Source organism: Pipistrellus kuhlii, unplaced genomic scaffold, assembly GCF_014108245.1.
Source record: "Pipistrellus kuhlii isolate mPipKuh1 unplaced genomic scaffold, mPipKuh1.p scaffold_m20_p_132, whole genome shotgun sequence".
NCBI lineage: Eukaryota > Metazoa > Chordata > Mammalia > Chiroptera > Vespertilionidae > Pipistrellus > Pipistrellus kuhlii.
In genome coordinates, this window is record NW_023425441.1 from 207,318 (window position 1) to 225,907 (window position 18,590).

General features: G+C 66.9%; 1 protein-coding gene across 3 annotated transcripts; it reads left to right on the forward strand.

Annotated features, from left to right (window-relative positions):
- The first annotated feature begins 1,824 nt into the window (after positions 1 to 1,824).
- EPS8L2 (EPS8 like 2) lies at positions 1,825 to 17,982 on the forward strand. 3 transcript variants are annotated; one of them, XM_045581047.1, is made up of 21 exons: positions 1,825 to 1,980; positions 4,007 to 4,121; positions 4,273 to 4,328; positions 4,986 to 5,050; positions 10,326 to 10,487; positions 11,098 to 11,247; positions 12,141 to 12,220; positions 12,331 to 12,470; positions 12,559 to 12,632; positions 12,878 to 13,004; positions 13,141 to 13,229; positions 13,344 to 13,418; positions 13,551 to 13,699; positions 13,793 to 13,922; positions 14,035 to 14,144; positions 15,306 to 15,411; positions 15,986 to 16,116; positions 16,355 to 16,428; positions 16,576 to 16,756; positions 16,862 to 16,994; positions 17,157 to 17,982. In XM_045581047.1, exons 2-21 carry the CDS (start codon positions 4,078 to 4,080, stop codon positions 17,823 to 17,825), a joined length of 2,745 nt encoding a protein of 914 aa, XP_045437003.1. In that variant the 5' UTR covers positions 1,825 to 1,980; positions 4,007 to 4,077; the 3' UTR covers positions 17,826 to 17,982. The 3 variants fall into 3 exon arrangements, with proteins under 3 accessions (XP_045437003.1, XP_045437004.1, XP_045437005.1); XM_045581048.1 differs by having other exon boundaries at positions 1,826 to 1,980; positions 15,986 to 16,102; positions 16,356 to 16,428; XM_045581049.1 differs by having other exon boundaries at positions 1,832 to 1,980; positions 17,182 to 17,359.
- Positions 17,983 to 18,590: the final 608 nt, after the last annotated feature.

Here is an 18,590-nt window from a genome sequence, read left to right on the forward strand (position 1 = left end):
CCCGCCGTCAGTGCTGCTCATGTGATCCTGGCCATGGCGTTCAGATGCCACTTGGCCAACGGGGGCGGGGCAGGCGTGCCTTCCCTGCTGGGTGCTCAGCACTCAGACAACCAGGAAGCCAGTGCTCTGAGGGCAAAGGCCACTTCCTCTTCCCCCCACAGGCACCCCCTGTGCAAACACCCCCCACAGGCACCCCATCGGTAAACACCCCCCCCACAGGCACCCCTGCCAAAAGCCCTCCACAGGCACCCCTCCCAAACACCCCCCCACAGGCATCCCATCGGTAAACACCCCCCCCACAGGCACCCCTCCCAAACACCCCCCCACAGGCACCCCTCCCAAACACCCCCCCACAGGCACCCCTCCCAAACACCCCCCCACAGGCACCCCTCCCAAACACCCCCCCACAGGCACCCCATCGGTAAACACCCCCCCCACAGGCACCCCTCCCAAACACCCCCCACAGCACCCCTCCCAACACCCCCCCACAGGCACCCCATCGGTAAACACCCCCCCCACAGGCACCCCTCCCAAACACCCCCCACAGGCACCCCTCCCAAACACCCCCCACAGGCACCCCATCGGTAAACACCCCCCCACAGGCACCCCTCCCAAACACCCCCCCACAGGCACCCCTCCCAACCACCCCCCCACAGGCACCCCTCCCAAACACCCCCCCACAGGCACCCCTGCCAAAAGCCCTCCACAGGCACCCCTCCCAAACACCCCCCCACAGGCATCCCATCGGTAAACACCCCCCCCACAGGCACCCCTCCCAAACCCCCCCCCACAGGCACCCCTCCCAAACACCCCCCCACAGGCACCCCTCCCAAACACCCCCCACAGGCACCCCTCCCAAACACCCCCCCACAGGCACCCCTCCCAAACAGCCCCCCACAGGCACCCCTCCCAAACACCCCCCCACAGGCACCCCTCCCAAACAGCCCCCCACAGGCACCCCTCCCAAACACCCCCCCACAGGCACCCCATTGGTAAACACCCCCACAGGCACCCCTCCCAAACCCCCCCTACAGGCACCCTCTCCACACCCCTGCAATGCCTCCAGGAAAGTCCGTGGGGTCCTGGCACCAGGAGAGTGCAATGTGGGTGCCTTCCTGCCCTCGGGGTTCCGCCAAGAAGCCCTCTGTGCCAGCTGGGAGCAGAGGCATACCAACTGCCGCCTCCTGGGCTCAGGCCCGAGACCCTTTGTGCAATCGCTTCAGCTCCCCCAGCCAGGAGAGGAGCTGGACCCAGACCCGGGCTGTAACCCACCTGGCCTGCCCTCTGCCCTCTGCACTCGGCCCTCTGCTCAGCCCTCGCTCCACTGCATGGCAGAGGCCTGGAGAGGGTGCAGGAGGAAGGACCCTGCCCCACAAGGCAGAGCTGGGCCTGGGCTGAGGAGGGAGGCACCACCCGGAGCACTCCTGCCCCATGGTTCCCCGCCCGGGCCCCGGGACAGCCCGGCCCCAGGCTTCCCCGCGTCCACCAGACACCCAGCCCTCGGGGCCGGCTGGGCTGGGTGCCGGAGAATAGGGGCTTCGGGAGTTCCTGCTGAGAAGGACCCCCTTCCCCCTGAGACACCCACAGGAGCAGCCTGCCCCTAAGCTGGGGCCAACCAGGGGCCCCTGGAAGATGTCAGAGCCTCGCCCTGCAGGTCCCCGCGCACCCGCCCTGGGAGCCCAGCTCTAGGGGCGAGGTCTGGCCGGGGCGCCAGTGGCTGTTAGGCAGGGATCCCCCGCGGGGAGCCCTTGGGGGCGGGGTTGGGGCGGGGCGGGCTATGACAGGGGCGGGGTTAGGGCGGGCGGGGGCAGCCGTCCCGCCCCGCCCCTCGGTGTTGTCCAGGTTCTAACCTGCCGCTCAGGTTCCTGGTGGCGGCCCCGCCCCTGTCCGGGGCCCAGCCCTGCCGCGTCCTCCGTGCGCAGGAGCCCGTGTGGACAGACGGGCGGACGGACGCGGGGCGAGGGGACCCGCGAGCAGCAGGTGAGCGCCCGGGGGTCCGGGACCAGCGCGCCCCCCGCGCCCCGCCCCGCCCCGCCCGGCCTCAGTTTCCCCAGGAGGCGGGGCGGCGGTCCGTGGCCGAGTCGGGGCGGGAGGCGTCGGGCGGTCGGTCGGGGCTCGAGGGGCTGGAGCTCGTGGCCGGAGTCCGTCCCGCTGCGGCCCGGCCTGCCCGTCGGCGGGTGCGCGGGGCCGGGAGTAGCCAGGGCACCAGCCAGCCGGGCGCGGTGCGGCACCCCGTCCTCCGCCGAAAGGTTGGGGAGGGGGCTCCCCGTCCTCGCAGGCCGCACCCCCATTCCGGGGCGCTGGGCCTCCGCGGGGGAGCCGACCTGGAGGTGCGGGCTCCTGGTGGTCAGACGGCAGGAGGCACTTCCTGGGTGGCAGCGAGGAAGCCCGGGCGGGAGCTGGGACGGGGCAGGCCCGGGGTCACGGCCGGGGTGTGGGAGTTTCAGGGCGGCGGGCAGGGCCGGGGAGCGGACTGGCAGCCTCCCGCTCTCCCACATTCTTCCTCCGGGGCAGCCCCGGCGAGGGTGTGCCTGGGGAGGCCTCGTCACAGGCCCCTGCCCTCCCCGGGTGGAATCTGCCCCAGGCCGGGCCCAGCTGGCGGCCCTCCCCCAGCCCTGCACACACACACACACACACACACACACACACACTCACACTCACACACAAACACTCACTCACACCCTGGTCCTGCCCAGGCCTCGCCAGGTCCCTGCCTGGTGCCCCGCCTGGTGGCCCAGAGCGCCCGCGGGCCTGCCCCCCCAGTGTGCTCAGCACCTGCCTGCTCCCCACTTTCCCCGTCATCCCTCTGCCGCCCAGGCCCCTTCCTCACCCGCAGTTCTAGCCAGGGCCCCACCCGGCTCCCCAGGCCTCAGCGGACTCCTCCCCAAGGTCACAGGCTACAGGCTGGAATTTGAACCTGGATCCGGTCCCTCCGCCCTCCCTGCCCTGCTGGGGCCCTCTCCCCTGCCGGAAAATGACCGCAGTAAAACCAAAGTGCAGCCTGGGCCTGGGGCCCCGGGGGGGGGGGGGGGGGGCGGCCCTGCTCCGTCAGCTGATGAAGCCTCCTGTCACCTACGGGACCCAGATGCCAGCATCAGGGCCCCTCCCTCTGGTCCTGATGCTCCCCACCCGCCCGGGGCTGAAGGCACAGGGTCCCAGCCGGGCTCCCGAGGGGAGTGCGCATGCCACGGCCGGTGGGGCTGAGTGTGCCCGCAGGCCCCATTTCACCGAGGGGTGTGTGCCTCACACACGTGCCCGTGCCCTTGGCCCAGCCCGCCAGCCAGGAATCCCATTAAGCAAATACTCGGCTCACCCACTGAGGTCATGAGCATTCCGGGCATTCTCGGGGCACCGATGGATGGAGGGAGCTGGCCGGACGCTGTGGCAGGTGGGCAGGCGGGGGCTGTGGCTGGAGGCCCCCCGGCCGCACACTTCCTGGTGGGCCTCCCCGCAGGTGGGACCCCGTCAGACCGGCACTCCCGGGGCTGCTCCCCGCCCTGGATGCCAGCACCCCTGGTTTGTGGCCGCTGGCCGGGCCAATCCCGACACTGAAGCCACTTGCTGGCGACCTTTGACAGGAGGAGGATGTGGGCCCCAGCGTCCCCCCGGGGGGCACACCCAGGGGTGCCAGGCTCTGCTCCTGCCCCTGGGAGTCCCCCGGCTCCAGCCTCATCGGGCCTGCCCCCTCCCGTCTCGGGGCCTCAGATGCCATTCCCTCTGTTTAAGGTGCCTCCTCCCAGCCCCCTCCAAGCCCCCAGGACTGCCTGCTCCAGCCCCCCCAGACAGCCTCTGGGAGCGGAACCCTCTGTGGCCCGTCCGGGGGTCCCTGTGGAGGGCCCAGGGTCTGGGGAGGGAGGGGCCTCGGTGACGGCTGCTGGGACATGGTCGGGAGGTGGCCCTGGGCATCTGGATCCTGGGTGGTGGTCAGGGCTCCGGCCTGGATCTGGGCGGGGGACGAGGAGAGCCTGTGAGGCTGGAGGTGTCAGCCTGCTCTCCCTGTGCCCAGGGCTGAGCGCTCTGGGCCTGGCCTCGGGCCGCGCTGGGACCTGCCAGCCGCCACTGGCCGCGGAGGACACCATGAGCCAGTCGGGGTCTCTGAGCTGCTGCCCAGGCGCCGCCAAGTGAGTCCCCACCCCGCACCCCCTCCCCGTCATCTGCCTGCCCCCCCACCTTCCCCGTCATCCCTCCCGCCGCCAGGCCCCCCACCCCGCCCACCACAAGCAGTCCCGGGAAGGGGTGCCGCGGCCCCACCCTCACGGCCCCTCCCCGCAGCGGCAGCCTGGGCCGGTCTGACAGCGCCGCCAAGATGAGTGCCAAGGACCTGTTCGGTGAGTGAGGGTTGAGGACGGGAGGGTCTCCCCCTTCGGGCAGTGCTGCGCCCCCACCAGGGGCGGTCAGTGCTGGGCACCCGGGAGGCTCCAGGACCCCAGTCAAGCAGCCCCTCGGCCCCTCCGCACAGCTCCGGGCCACCCCCCCACAGGTAAGGGGAGAGCCTCACTAATAATTCAGGGCCATCAATATTGATCCGGCTGAGCTGCAACCCGATCGGAGGGGCCTGGGTGCCAGGTGTCTGCTGCGGGAGGGCCTGGCCAGCCCCGTCTGCCCCTCCCCTGCCCTGCCCCAGGCCATGGGCTCGTCTGTGGGTGTGGACAGGTGCCCAGTCTGGAGAGCCAGGGGCCCTGGGTGGGCAGGGAGATGTTAGGTGGCAGCAGGTGGGGGGCAGCCTCCTGCAACCCCACCCCGGGGCAGACCCCAGTCCCAGGCACCACCAGGGCCCGAGCCGGCCAGCCGGGATGGAGGGGCCACCTTTAGCCAGGACCCGGTCTTTCCTGGTGGCCACGAGGAGCCCACCGAGCACTGTCCTCCTGCTGGCCACTATCTCCACTCTGCGACTTCACACACACACACCCGTGGCCCAGCCGGCGGGTCCAGCCCCCGGCCGGGGCCGGCCGCCTCGGGGGAGTGACTGGCGTGTCCCCGTGCAGAGCAGAGGAAGAAGTACTCCAACTCCAACGTCATCATGCACGAGACTTCGCAGTACCACGTGCAGGTGAGCGGCCCTCCGGCCCCAGGGGCCCGCGGGGAAACCGAGGCCCGGGAGAAGTGTCGGCCCAGCTCCTGACACCGCGTCAGGGACCAGAGCCAGGGACGGCCCACACTGGTCCCGGCTCCGCCACAGGGGGCCTCCCTCCACTTCGTGGAGCTCATAGTCCGGGGGTCGCAGGACGCCCTGAATCGGTGTGGGGGGAAGAGGGTACTGGCGGCCAACTCAGCACAGGTGGGCCAAGGCCTGGTGCCGCCTGGCAAGCCTCAGGCGGGAAGACCCAGTGGGAGGGGAACTGTCACCCCAAAACAAGGAAGCAGACGGAGGGGGAGCTGGCGGGCGCGGTGGGAGCCCACAGCGGCCTGGCCCTGAGCCCCTCTCGGCCGCGGCCCGCAGGAGGGCCGGTTCCGGGGTCCGTCTCACTCCCACCCAGACCTCAGGCTGCGTGTTCCCTGCGTGACCTTCCTGCCGCTGGCCGCCGGCCACATTCCTGCCTCCCGGTCACCGTCCACGCCCGCAGACAGCAGGGCCAGGGGCAGCTGAGGAGCGAGAGGGGGGACCCGGACCAGCATGAGGGGGCCTAGTCCAGGAAGGCATGTACTTCCCTCCCCATTGCACCCTCCCCACCCACAGAGGTCAGACAAGTCACTGCTTCCCGAGCCTCGGTCTCCTCATCCATACAATGGGCCCACAGTGCCACTGGGAGTTCCTCTGGCTCGTGAACTGGGCCGTGTTGGGTGACACGCCCTCCCTGCCGACACGGGCAGGCTGGGGCCATTCCGTGCTGCCGGGCTGGTGACTGCTGCTGACTCAGTGCCCAAGGTCAGGGCAGGGAGGGCGAGCAGGTCAGCTCTGCCACCGGGCCTCCCAGCTCGGCTCCTGGACTTTGGTCCTGGCCGGCCTGTGAGGGCCCGAACCAGGGCGCCTCGTCTGCCCTCCCTGCAGCCTGCACGGCGGGGCGTGGGCAGGATTTGCCTGCTCCTCCCAGATGAGGAAACTGAGGCACAGAGAGAGGGTGAGAGGCAGCGGCTGGGCCCCGAGAGGCCCTGCAGCAGGTGATTTTGTTGGTTGACTTTTCGGAATGCGTGTCAGACATTGGTGTTGAGAGGGTTGCAGCTCTGTTACAGACTGTGGGGCCATCATGGGATGGAACTGTCTGGGGCTCCACCCCCCACGGCCTCGCGCTGTGCTGTCCTCCCCCCGTTCTCCCCCCACCCTCGTCACCACCCTTTTGTCTTTCTGGGAGTCCCCCACAAATGAGGTCACACTGCCTGATTTTGCTCGCAGTGTTTGGAGAAAATGGGAAGGGGAGGAGGGTAAGGCTCCTATGGCTGGAGCTGCCCACTGGCAGGCACTGCCCCGCGGCTGGCCAGCCCGCTCCCCGGGAGGAGACGCTGAGGGAGATGGCACCGGGCACAGCCACCTCTTCTGTGTAGTCGGGGGCACAGCTCAGCCCGAGCGCTGAAGGGTCCTCCTGGGTTTGCTAAGTGCTTCACTTCAGGCTTTTACATTTCGGTCTAGGAGCCATTTCCGTTTTTATTTTAACTTTTTCATCTGTAACGATTTCTCTCTTAGAAAAATCATTTTTAAATATATATATATTTTTATTTCAGAAAAGGAGAGGGAGAGAGAGCGAAACATCAATGATGAGAGAGAGTCATGGATCGGCTGCCTCCTGCAGGCCCCACACTGGAGCCCAAAACCTGGGCATGTGCCCTTGTCTGGACTCAAACCCGGGACCCTTCAGAATTATGCTCTATCCGCTGAGCCAAATGAGCTAGGGCAAAAAATCATTCTTTAAAATACGTTTTTTATTGGTGTTGTTTTAGAGAGAGAGGAGAAGGGAGGGAGAGAGAGAGAGAGAGAAACATGAATGTGGGAAATAGCCATCGGCAGCCTCCTGCACGCCCCCTTCTGGGGACAGTCCGATGGAGTGCCTTACAGGAATTGAACCTGTGCTTTTCTGCTTCTTGGAGGACCTCAACCACCTGAGCCATGCCCGCCAGGGCTCTGGGCTAATGTCACCTTTAGCCTCACTTTTTTAAAGTAGTGTTTTGAAGAGATATAGTTAGTGTTTTGTTTTGCTTTTTAATATATTTTTATTGATTTCAGAGAAAAGAAGGGGGAGAGAGATAGAAATATGCATGATGAGAAGTAATCATTGATTGGCTGTTTCCTGCACGCTCCCTACTGGGGATGGAGCCTGCACCCTGAGCATGTGCCCTTGTCTGGAATCAAATCTGGGACCCTTCAGTCCGCAGGCCTATGCTCTATCCACTGAACCACACCAGCTAGGGCAGGAGGTTTTGATTATGAGTTTACTTTCCTGCCTGTGAGGTCTGTAGTGATGTCCCCTCATCACTGACCATTTCTCTCTCTTTTTTTCTTGGTCAATCTTTCGAGGGGTTGTCACTTTCACTCACCTTCCAGAATTGTCTGTCCGTCTGTGAGCTTGTTAGCTCTGCTCTTTGTTTCCTTCATCCACTTCCCTGGGGGCTTTATTTGTGGTTTTCTCCTCCTGAGGAGAATGCTCAAGTCTTTAGGTGGAGTCTTCCTTCTTCACTCAGACATTCACTGAGCCTGTCAAAAGCGGCATCAGTTACACCCCAAGCTTTGGTGAGTGTGTTTATTATAACACGGTTCAGAATAAAATGGGTTGAAAGAAACTTGAACTGTGTGAGTGCATTTCTACGTGGAATTTTTTAACAAATATATATTTTCTCTTCCTACGATTTTTCTTAGCATTTTTTTCTCTTGCTTACTTTATTGTAAGGATACAATATGTAATATATATAACACAGAATAAGTGTTAATGGACTGTTTATGTGATCAGTAAGACCTCCAGTCAACAGTAGGCTATTGGTAGTTAAGTTTTGGGGGAGTCAAAAGTTAATTTCTGATTCTTTTCTCCCTTTTCTCTTCTTTCTTTTTCTTATCTTTGTTTCTTTTCTCCACAGATGTTTTGATGCCGCAGGTTGCTCCAGGGTCACCTGTACTTTCTGGTTTCCCTGTGGCTTCTCTGGCCCCCGGTTGTTCCGAAGCCTGTTGCTTAATTCCAGTTATTTGGGGCTTTTCAATCATCTTTTTGTTATTCGTTTCTAATTTATTTCTTTTATGGTCTGAGAGCATACTTGTATGCTTTGACTAGTTTGCAATTTACTGACTTTTTGGGCCCCACAGTGCCTTTTGATTCTATTTGGTTTGGTGAGGCTGGGTTTGGTTCTGTTCGGTTTGGTTTGGTTCAGTTTGGTTCGGTCTGGTTTGGTCCGGTTTGGTTTGGTGAGGCTGGGTTTGGTTCAGTTTGGTTCGGTTCAGTTTGGTTCGGTCCAGTTTGGTTCGGTTTGGTTTGGTGAGGCTGGGTTTGGTTCAGTTTGGTTCAGTTTGGTTTGGTTCAGTTTGGTTCAGTCCAGTTTAGTTTGGTTCAGTTTGGTGAGGCTGGGTTCAGTTCGGTTTGGTCCAGTTTAGTTTGGTGAGGCTGGGTTTGGTTCAGTTTGGTTCGGTCCGGTTTAGTTTGGTTCAGTTTGTTTCGGTCCGGTTTGGTTCGGTTCGGTTTGGTGAGGCTGGGTTTTGCTCACAGACAGGCTGTCTTACAGCCCCTTGTGCCCACTTACCTCTTTAACCAGCAGGTGGACACAGGAGTCGGGTCCAGCCTGTTATCAGGAACGGGTCTGCCCTGGCACCTGGGCAGCGCCTCTCCCCGCACCTGGCTCCCCGCACAGGGCACACGCCACCCACAAGGCTCGTCAGTCCTGGCCCACAGACGACATTAAAGTGTTCAACCGGGCCTGACTCCTAAGGTCCCCGGCACATAGTCCATCCCGTGGGAGAGCGACAGGTGTCTGTAAGGAAGTCCCATCGGCACTCTGACCCTTCTCCTGCCGGAGGCTGCGGAGGGGTCTTCTCCTTGTTTATCTGCTTGTTTATCTGGTGTGTCAGTGTGTGTGTGAGTGTCCTCGGTGTCTTCCTTATCACAAGACAAAGCAGGGCTGCTTCAAGGTCAGGCTCTGTGCAGTGGGGAGCGTTCAGCCCACAGACTGCGGGGCTTCGGGTTCCATTTGGTCATTCTGGTCACGGGCACGCTCCTTGGTTGTAGGCCTGACCGCTGGCTCCGAGTCGGGGCAGTGCAGGAGGCAGCCATTGATGTGTCTCTCCGTCTCTCCCCTCTCCTCCCCTCCCCTCCCACTCAGTTGAAAGCCGCTGGAAGCTGCCCTGGCAAGGAGTAACTGCCTTTCCTCACCAGACAGCCAGCTCGCCGGGTCTGCCGGTCGCTGCTTCCCTTTACTTTCCACTCTGCGTGCGGCTTTCTTCCCGGGAAGAGGTGCTTTCATGTTCATGTTACGTCCAGAGTGGGGTGCTTCCTTTGGAGCCCCCAGACTTCCTTCCCGGCGTGGGGGCCACTGGGAAGAAGGCCTTTCTGAGAGGAACGGGAACCGTTCAGCACTTTCTCCGGCGCCTCGCGGGGCCCTGTTCTGGTTAAGTCTTGACGGCCTGGAGTCAGTGTCCCTGTCCATCCAGCTGTCCCAGGAAGGGGGGGGTAAAGGGAGGGTTGGACTGGGCAAGGGTCCCCAGGGTGCCGCCTGGACATTCACTGGTTCCTGGCACCGAGGCCTGCTGTGTGTGGGCGCTGCCCCAGCCTGGGGACACAGAGGGGAGCAGGAGCACAACGGACGTCACCTGAGATGACGTCAGCTCCTGACAAATGAAACCCAAGGCCCGTGTGCTCAGTGGTCAGGCTGTGACCTATGAACCAGGAGGTCAGGGTTCGATTCCCTGTCAGGGCACAAACCCGGGTGTGCAGGAGGCAGCTGACCCATGATCCTCTCATTATTGATGTTTCTCTCTCTACCCTCTTGTCCTCTCTGACATCAATAAAAACATTTAAAAGCAAAATCCCAGGCCGGTCAGAGGAGGGTGCCAGTGATGCCACAGCTGGGGGCCCCTCTCCGAGCTGGGAGGCGGGAGGTGCAGCTGGGGAGCCTGTCTTGGAGCTGGGAAGGCAGGAGGTGCAGCTGGGGGGCCAGTCTCTGAGCCGGGAAGGTGGGAGGTGCGGCAGTCAGCACGGGGCTGTGGGGAGCCCCCCAAGGCAGAGGTGGGGGGGAGAGGGTGAGGGCAGCAGGGCTCAGTCCTGCCGGCCAGGTTCAGACACCCACAGGGAGCTGCCAGACGCCCTGGGGCGGCTGTGCCTGTCAGACCCCAGGCAGTGGCCCTCCCCAGCCGGGCATGGCCCTGGGCCCAGGGCGTGGCCCCCGAGGGCTCTGTCCGAGTGACCGCTGCCCCCCAGCACCTGGCCACCTTCATCATGGACAAGAGCGAGGCCATCGTGTCCGTGGAGGACGCCGTGCGGAAGCTGGTGCAGCTGAGCGCCAAGGAGAAGATCTGGGCGCAGGAGATGCTGCTGCAGGTCAACGACCAGGCGCTGCGGCTGCTGGACATGGAGACCCAGGTGTGTGTGTGTGTGGGGGGTGTGTGTGTGAGTGTGTGTGGGGGTGTGTGTGTGAGAGAGTGAGTGTGAGTGTGTGTGTGGTATGTGTGTATGTGAAGGGCAGGCTGGCAGGGAGGACTGGCGGGGGCCCAGCAGCCACATCCCAGACTGCCTCCACCTCGGCCGGCAAGGCTCAGGGGTTGAGCTTCTACCAAGAACCCAGGGGTCACTGGTTCCACTCCCGGCCAGGACACAGGCCCAGGTTGTGGGTTCCATCCCAGGGTGGGGTGTGTAGGAGGCAGCAGATGGATGTTTCTCTCTCTCCTCCTCCCTTCTTCTCTAAAACCGATAAAAACACTGCTTTTTTAAAGAGCGTGTTCCCAGGCTGTGCCCGCCTGGGCGCTGGGTCCGGTCTGTGTGCATCTGTGGCCACTGCTCCGGGAGCCGTCTCTGGGCCGCATCCCGTGTGGGGCCTGGAGTTACGGGGGGCGGGGGGGTGCCCCTGGCACAGGCTCCATGTGCCGGGCCCATGCCCTGGCACGTGTGTCCTCGGGCCCAGCCCGTGTTTGAGCCGCGTCTGGGGCTCATGGCTGTGGCCCGGGGTGCCTGGGTGAGCCGCCCTGTCCCCCAGGAGGAGCTGGAGAACTTCCCGCTGCCCACCGTGCGGCATAGCCAGACGGTGCTCAACCAGCTGCGCTACCCGTCTGTGCTGCTGCTCGTGTGCCAGGACTCGGAGCAGAGCAAGCCCGACATCCACTTCTTCCACTGCGACGAGGTGGAGGTGAGCGCTGGGGGGGAGGTGAGGGGCGGGGGGCGGGGAAGAGGAGCTGGGCCATGGGGGGGAGTGCTGGTGGGGAGTGAGCGGCTGGGGGGGAGCCGGGCCATAGAGGGGAGCCGGGCCATGGGGGGGGAATGCTGGGGGGGAGGTGGGCCATGGGGGGGAATGCTGGGGGGGAGGTGGGCCATGGGGGGGAATGCTGGGGGGGGAGGTGGGCCATGGGGGGGAATGCTGGGGGGGAGGTGGGCCATGGGGGGGAATGCTGGGGGGGGGAGGTGGGCCATGGGGGGGAATGCTGGGGGGGAGGTGGGCCATGGGGGGAATGCTGGGGGGGAGGTGGGCCATGGGGGGAATGCTGGAGGGGGAGGTGGGCCATGGGGGGAATGCTGGGGGGGAGGTGGGCCATGGGGGGGAATGCTGGGGGGGGAGGTGGGCCATGGGGGGGCCATGGGGGGGAGGTGGGTCATGGGGGGCCATGGGGGGGAGGTGGGCCATGGGGGGGCCATGGGGGGGAAGTGGGCCATGGGGGGGCCATGGGGGGGAGGTGGGCCATGGGGGGGATTACTGGGGGGGCGGTGGGCCATGGGGGGGCCATGGGGGGGAGGTAGGCCATGGGGGGGAACGGGGGGGAGGTGGGCCATGGGGGGGAGGTGGGCCATGGGGGGGGGAACGGGGGGGAGGTGGGCCATGGGGGGGCCATGGGGGGGAGGTGGGCCATGGGGGGGATTACTGGGGGGACGGTGGGCCATGGGGGGGCCATGGGGGGGAGGTAGGCCATGGGGGGGGGAACGGGGGGGAGGTGGGCCATGGGGGGGAGGTAGGCCATGGGGGGGAACGGGGGGGGGGTGGGCCATGGGGGGGAGGTCCGCACCGGGAGCCAGCTGACGTGTCCACAGGCGGAGTTGGTGCACGAGGACATCGAGAGCGCGCTGGCCGACTGCCGGCTGGGGAAGAAGATGCGGCCCCAGACCCTCAAGTAGGCCTGGCCCGGAGGGGAGGGGAGGGAGGCGGAAAGGATGCGGGAGGGGTAGGGAGGGCCACCCCCCCAGGGCCGGCTGTGAGCGGCCTGTCCCGCCCTCTGCCCAGGGGCCACCAGGAGAAGATCCGGCAGCGGCTGTCGGTGCTGCCCCCGCGCCAGGGCCCCGCGCCCGTGCCCTTCCAGCCCTTCGCCCAGAGCTCGCCCCCCAAGAACCGCGTGGGCCCGCCCGTGCCGCCCAGCGAGCCAGGTGCGCGGGGGCTGGGCTGGGGCGGGCGGACGCAGGCAGGTCTGGGGGCTCAGTCAGCGGCAGCTCTGCTCCCCCTCCCCTCCTCCAGGCTACCGCGCCCAGGAGGCTGCGGATGAGGAGCCCCCGCGAGCCGTGCTGGCCCAGAGGATAGAGAAGGAGACGGTGGGTTCCAGCCTGAGGGCGCCCCTCCCCCTGCACCCACCGTCTCCCCTGCACCCCCTTCCCCCTGCACCCACCCCTCCCCCTGCACCACCCTCCCTCTGCACCATCCTCCCCCCTACACCCACCCTCCCCCTGCACCCACCCTCCCCCTGCACCCACCCTCTCGGGGCAGAGGCCTAGAGGCAGCCCATGCGCCCAGAGCGGGGGAGGGGGGTGCCTGGCCGACGCCACCGCTCTGCCCGCAGCAAATCCTCAACTGCGCGCTGGACGACATCGAGTGGTTCGTGGCCCGTCTGCAGAAGGCGGCCGAGGCCTTCAAGCAGCTCAACCAGCGCAAGAAGGGCAAGAGGAAGGGCAAGCGGGGCCCGGCAGGTGCGTGGCGGGGCGGGGCGGAGGGGGTGCGGGCCCAGCAGGTGCGGGGGAGGGAGAGGGAAGTGCGGGGGGGGGGGGTGCGGGAGGCCACCCTATCCCGGCGGCCGGACTCACCCTCCCTCCCCCTCCCGTGCAGAGGGGGTCCTCACGCTGCGGGCGCGGCCGCCCTCCGAGGCCGAGTTCGTGGACTGTTTCCAGAAAACCAAGCTGGCCATCAACCTGCTGGTGAGGCCCGGCGCCTGCCGCCCTGGGCCCGGGAGGGCGGGGGGCGGAGGGTTAGGGTCCTCCCTCAGCCGGCGCGGCCGCCCCTTGCTCACCAGCGCCCCCTGCCGCCCGCAGGCCAAGCTGCAGAAGCACATCCAGAACCCGAGCGCCGCCGAGCTGGTCCACTTCCTCTTCGGGCCGCTGGACCTGGTGCCTGGGCGGGGCTGGTGCCTGGGGCGGGGCTGGGGCGGGGCGAGGATTGAGGGCAGGACAGGTCGGGATGGGGCGGGCGAGCCCCCCCCCCCCGCCCCCGTGACCCCTCTGAACCCCGCTGTGCCCCAGATCGTCAGCACCTGCGGCGGCCCGGACATCGCGCGCTCCGTGCACAGCCCCCTGCTCTCCCGGGACGCCGTGGGCTTCCTGCGGGGCCACCTGGTCCCCAAGGAGATGGCGCTGTGGGACTCGCTGGGGGAGGCGTGGACGCGCCCCCGGTACGGCGGGGGGGGGGGGGTCCCCCAGGCTCAGAGGGTTTGGGGCGGGCAGTCCGGGGGGGCGTGACTCACCCAGCCCCCCCCCCCCCCCAGCTCCGAGTGGCCCCGGGAGCCGCAGCAGCTGCTCTACGTGCCCAAGTTCCACAGCGGCTGGGAGCCGCCGCTGGACGTGCTGCGGGAGGCGCCCTGGGAGGTGGAGGGGCCGGCCGCCCCCGGCGCCGAGGTCAGAGCACCCCCGTCCCCCGGGCCCCCCTCGGCCGCCCGCCCCCCCCCCCCCCACCCCCTCACCCCCTCCCGGCCTGACCCACCCACACCAGCCCGCGCCTCTCCCGCAGCCCTCCCCGCCCTCCCCCGGCCGCCGGTCCTTCCGGAACTCCGTGAAGCAGAGCCTGGTGCCCGAGCCCGCGTCCCCCGGGGATGCGCTCCCCTCCCCGCACGCGCACAGGTAAGTGAGGGGGACCGTCACCCCTCACACAGAGGCTCCGGCCGCCACCGGGGGACAGCAGAGCTCACGGGGCTCAGACAGCTCTTCCCGCTGGAGCCGGGCTTCCCTCCAACCTGAGGCCGTGAACCTCAGGCCTGCCCAGCGCCGCCCGCAACCCACCGCCTCCTGCTCCCGCCTGGCTCCCCGCTTTGTGCTGTAGGCCCGGCTAGACATGTGTGAGCCCAGGGTCTGACCAGCCCCTGCCCCCTGTCCCTTACCCCTCCCCCTACACACACACATACACACACATCTATACACACATACATATATATACATACACGCACATACACACACATATAAACACACACACACACACACACACACACCTGGAAAGACCACACCCCTCAGGCCCAGGATCTGCCCGGAGCGCATACCCTGCCGGACCCCAGGTTCAGCTTCAGGAGGGGTGACCCCAAAGCCACGTGTTCCCCGTGAGCTTCCCTCTGCCCGCACCAGCCACACCGGCCTGGGCCGCCCGTGAAAAACATGTCCACCCTTTGACCGGGCTGCCCCCCCAACCCTGACAGCCGTCCACCTGCCGGGGCTCTGGGGGGCACTCCAGCCTCAGACCCCTCCCTCCCCAGTGTCTCCGGCCACACCTGGACGAGGGAGGCACCTGATGATGGGGAGCCAGGGTGGACCAGGAGGGGGCGCTGGGTGGCAGCCTGGCTCCGTGCTGAGGTCAGGACCCGCCCAGAGCCCCCCCCCGTACCCCTCAGCCCACGGGCGTCCTCCGCAGGGAGCTCAGGACTGTCCCTCCCTCCTGGTGGGGTGCTTTCCAGAGGCGGCAGCGACCTTGTCATTTCTGGGGTACATGCCTGGCCCTGGTAGGGGGCCGGGCATGGGGACCCCTGAGGTGGCTTGGGTTGGGGCTGGCCTTGCTATGCCCGGGTCCCACCGGCCTCGGCCCCGCCATCGCACCCCCACCTCCCACAGGGCCCCCCCACCTCGATCTCTGGGCTGTCACAGTTTCCATTCCCGGCTGCGAGTGGCTCAGCTCACTGCAGCCTGAGCGAGCGCGGGAGGCACCGCACGCCCAGAGCTGCCCTCCCGCCCTCGGCCGCAGCCAGGAGACCCCCGGCCCCCGGCCCCGGCCCCGCCTCAGCCCTCTGCTCCTCGCAGGGGCTACGAAGCCACGCCGGCCATGGCCAAGTACGTCAAGGTTCTCTACGACTTCACCGCCCGCAACGCCAACGAGCTGTCGGTGCTCAGGGACGAGGTCCTGGAGGTGCGTGGGGCTGTAGGGGGGCGGGGGAGGGCAGATCCATGACCCTGGGACCGGCTTGGCTGCCCCCCTTTCCCCAGGCACCCCCTCCTACCGCTGGGCTCCGGCCTGGGTCCAAGCAGAGACTGGATGAGGGACAACCCCCCCCCCCAGGCCTCTGAGGGGCACGGGCGCCTGTGCTGGGTTCAGGACAAAGGGTGGGCGCTCCCTGTGCCGACGGGGGAGCCCCGACCCAGCAGGGCCTTGTCCATGCCCACCTCTGGTCCCCCCTGGGCACCACCTGGGTTTGGTGCCAGCCCTAAATCTGGGTCACCCGTCAGGGGAGGGAAGCGGGGTGAGCTGAGGGTGATCTACATCTGCAGCCAGCCTGGGGCACCCCGCTCAGCGTGCAGCTGGGGGGCCGTGGGGAGGCCCAGCACCTGGAGAAGGTGTGACTGTCCCCTTAGGTCTGGGGGGCTCAGGGGAGACGCTAAAGCCCCTCCGGACCATCGGCACAGACCCCGCGCTCCCAGCACTCCAGGCCCGTGGCCGAGGGGGGCTGCTGGGGGTGCCAGCGGGTGACTGGGGGGGCCTGCAGGTGCTGGAGGACGGGCACCAGTGGTGGAAGCTGCGCAGTCGCAGCGGCCAGGCTGGCTACGTGCCCCGAAACATCCTGGATGAGGTCCGGGCAGAGGAGGCCGGTGCCCCCCACGAGGTGAGGGTGATGGGTGAGGGCTCTGGCTGTCCCACCTCCACTGGGCCGGGGTGGGGGTGGAGGAGTGGGGGGTAGGGGTGGTGCATGGTTCTCAGGGAGACCCCCTCTACCCTTAGTGCTCGCTACAGGGGCTCCAGGTGTGGCCCAGGCCAGTTGGGGGCTGGGCAGGCTCGGGAGGGAAGGGGGCGGGGCTCCTGCTGAGAAGGAGATCAGTGACGGGTGGGCTCCGCCCCTGTCTCCCCCCCACTTCCAGGCGGGTCTGAAGTACTGGGGTCCTGCCAGCCCCACCCACAAGCTGCCCTCTAGCTTCACCGGAAACAAAGACGGTGAGGGGGGCGGGGCGGGGCAGAGCCAGCTGGGACGGGAGGGGAGGGGGAAGCCCTGGAGGGAGGGGAGCCCCAGGGGGGAGGGGAGCACAGGGGGAGGGGAGCCCCGGGGGAGGGGAAAGAGCCTGACCCGCCCCTGCCCCCCAGAGCTCATCCACCACATGGACGAGGTCAACGACGAGCTGGTCAAGAAGATCAGCCACATCAAGGCGCAGCCGCAGCGGCACTTCCGCGTGGAGCGCAGCCAGCCCGTGCACCTGCCGCTCACCTACGAGTCCGGCCCGGACCAGGTGCGCGCCTGGCTGGAAGCCAAGGCCTTCAGCGCCAGGTGCGTGGGCGGCGCGGCAGGTGCCCAGGGTGCGGGGTGCGGGTGGACGAGGCCGCCACGCCCACAGGGCCCGCCTTCACTCCGCCCGCCACGCCCGCCCCGCAGGATTGTGGACAACCTGGGCATCCTGACGGGGCCCCAGCTCTTCTCGCTCAACAAGGACGAGCTGAAGAAGGTGTGCGGGGAGGAGGGCATCCGCGTGTACAGCCAGCTCACCGTGCAGAAGGCAGTGCTGGAGGTGAGCCCCGCGCACCCCAACCCCCCGCCCAGCCCCGCCCCCTGCGCACCCCCGTGCCCCCTCCCCCGCCCCGCCTCCCGTGGCCCGCCCCGTCCCGCCCCACCTTCCCCGCCTGGTCCCCGGCCTGACGGAGCCTGATGGTGGGTCCCGCCGGGCGCCCGGGCTGAGGCCGACTCTCCCGCCCCAGAAGCAGCACGGAGGGTCGGAGCTGGAGGAACTCATGAGCAAGTTCCATTCCAAGAGGCTGGAGGGGGACAGCTAGGCCCGGCTGGAGACCCGCGCCGGCCCACCGCGTGGAGTAGTGTTTGTATGCGTGTGCATTTGTACGGACATGGGGCAGCTCACCTGGTGGGCAGTTCACCTGCCTCCTGCCCACGGCCCACCTCACCGCCTGCCCACGGCCCACCTCAGCCAAACTTGCCGCCTGGAGGTGCCAGCCCCACCCAGCTCTCCCCACCTCCCCCCACCTCTGGCCACCTCCATCCACAAGGGGTCCCTGGGCCTCTGCCCCTGTCCCACTTACATGACTGCCCCCATCCACTGGTACTCCCTGTAACCGCCCCCCCCGGCTGGCCGTGGGCCCGAGGGCAGCAGCACACCTCAGCCACTCAGCACCCAGCCATCCAGCGCCCACCCTGTGCTCTGCTCCCCGGTGGCCAGAAGCAGGTGCAGACTGGACTCACCCAAGCACTGGCCTGGTCATCCCACCCACCCCCACTGCCCACACCCCAATTGCCCACACACCCCTTGCCTGCACCCCCACTGCCTGCACCCCCCTGCCCAAACCCCCATTGCCCACACCCCCCTGCCCACACCCCCGCCCATCCCTGAAGCAGAGCCCAAGAATGGACTGTCTGGCCAGCCTCAGGCCAGCCTGGCCCTGTGTGCTGAGCCAGGGCCTGGGAGGCCTGGAGCCCTGGACTCAGACCACGCCCCAGAACTGAGAGCCACACTCCGAGGCGCTGACATTAAACCAGTTTTCTCCTCGCACCCCCGCATCTGTCTCCTAGAGTGGGGGGTCACTGTGGGTTGCAGCTGTGTGAGAGCTGGGGCAGGGGCAGGCTGGGCCAGGCGGGCGGTGGAGGCCCCAGTCCGGCCGCTCCCCCTGACCCTGTTGGGAGCCCCTCCCCTTCACAGGATCCCAGAGGGGCCAGGGGACATGCCTGGGAGGGGAGAGGCTGAGGGGGGCCCTGCCCAGAGGCCAAAGACTGGCACCCAGACAGTGGGAGCGGTGGGAGCCAGATCTGCCTGAGCTCAGCTGGGTGGGGAGCACGGGGTGTGAGTCAGAGAAGCGAGAAGCTAAGCTGAGGGTGCGGAGGGGGACGGGGGGAGGGCTGAAGGTGGGTCAGCTGGGATAGCGTCGGTGCAGGAGCCAGAGGCACAGAGGGCTGCACTCCGCCAAGCACCCGACCACCGGGGGGGAGCCAGCGCCCCACCCTGGGAGGAGGCCGCCGCGCCCTCTGCTGGCCACTCTGCGTGCTGCAGCGCGCGTCCAGGGGCGCCCTAGTGCCTGTCTGCCTGGGGGCGTCCTGACCTGCAGGGAGCCGGGGGAGCAGCCCGGAGCAGGGTCTCCAGAGGGGTCTGGGCTGGGCGGGC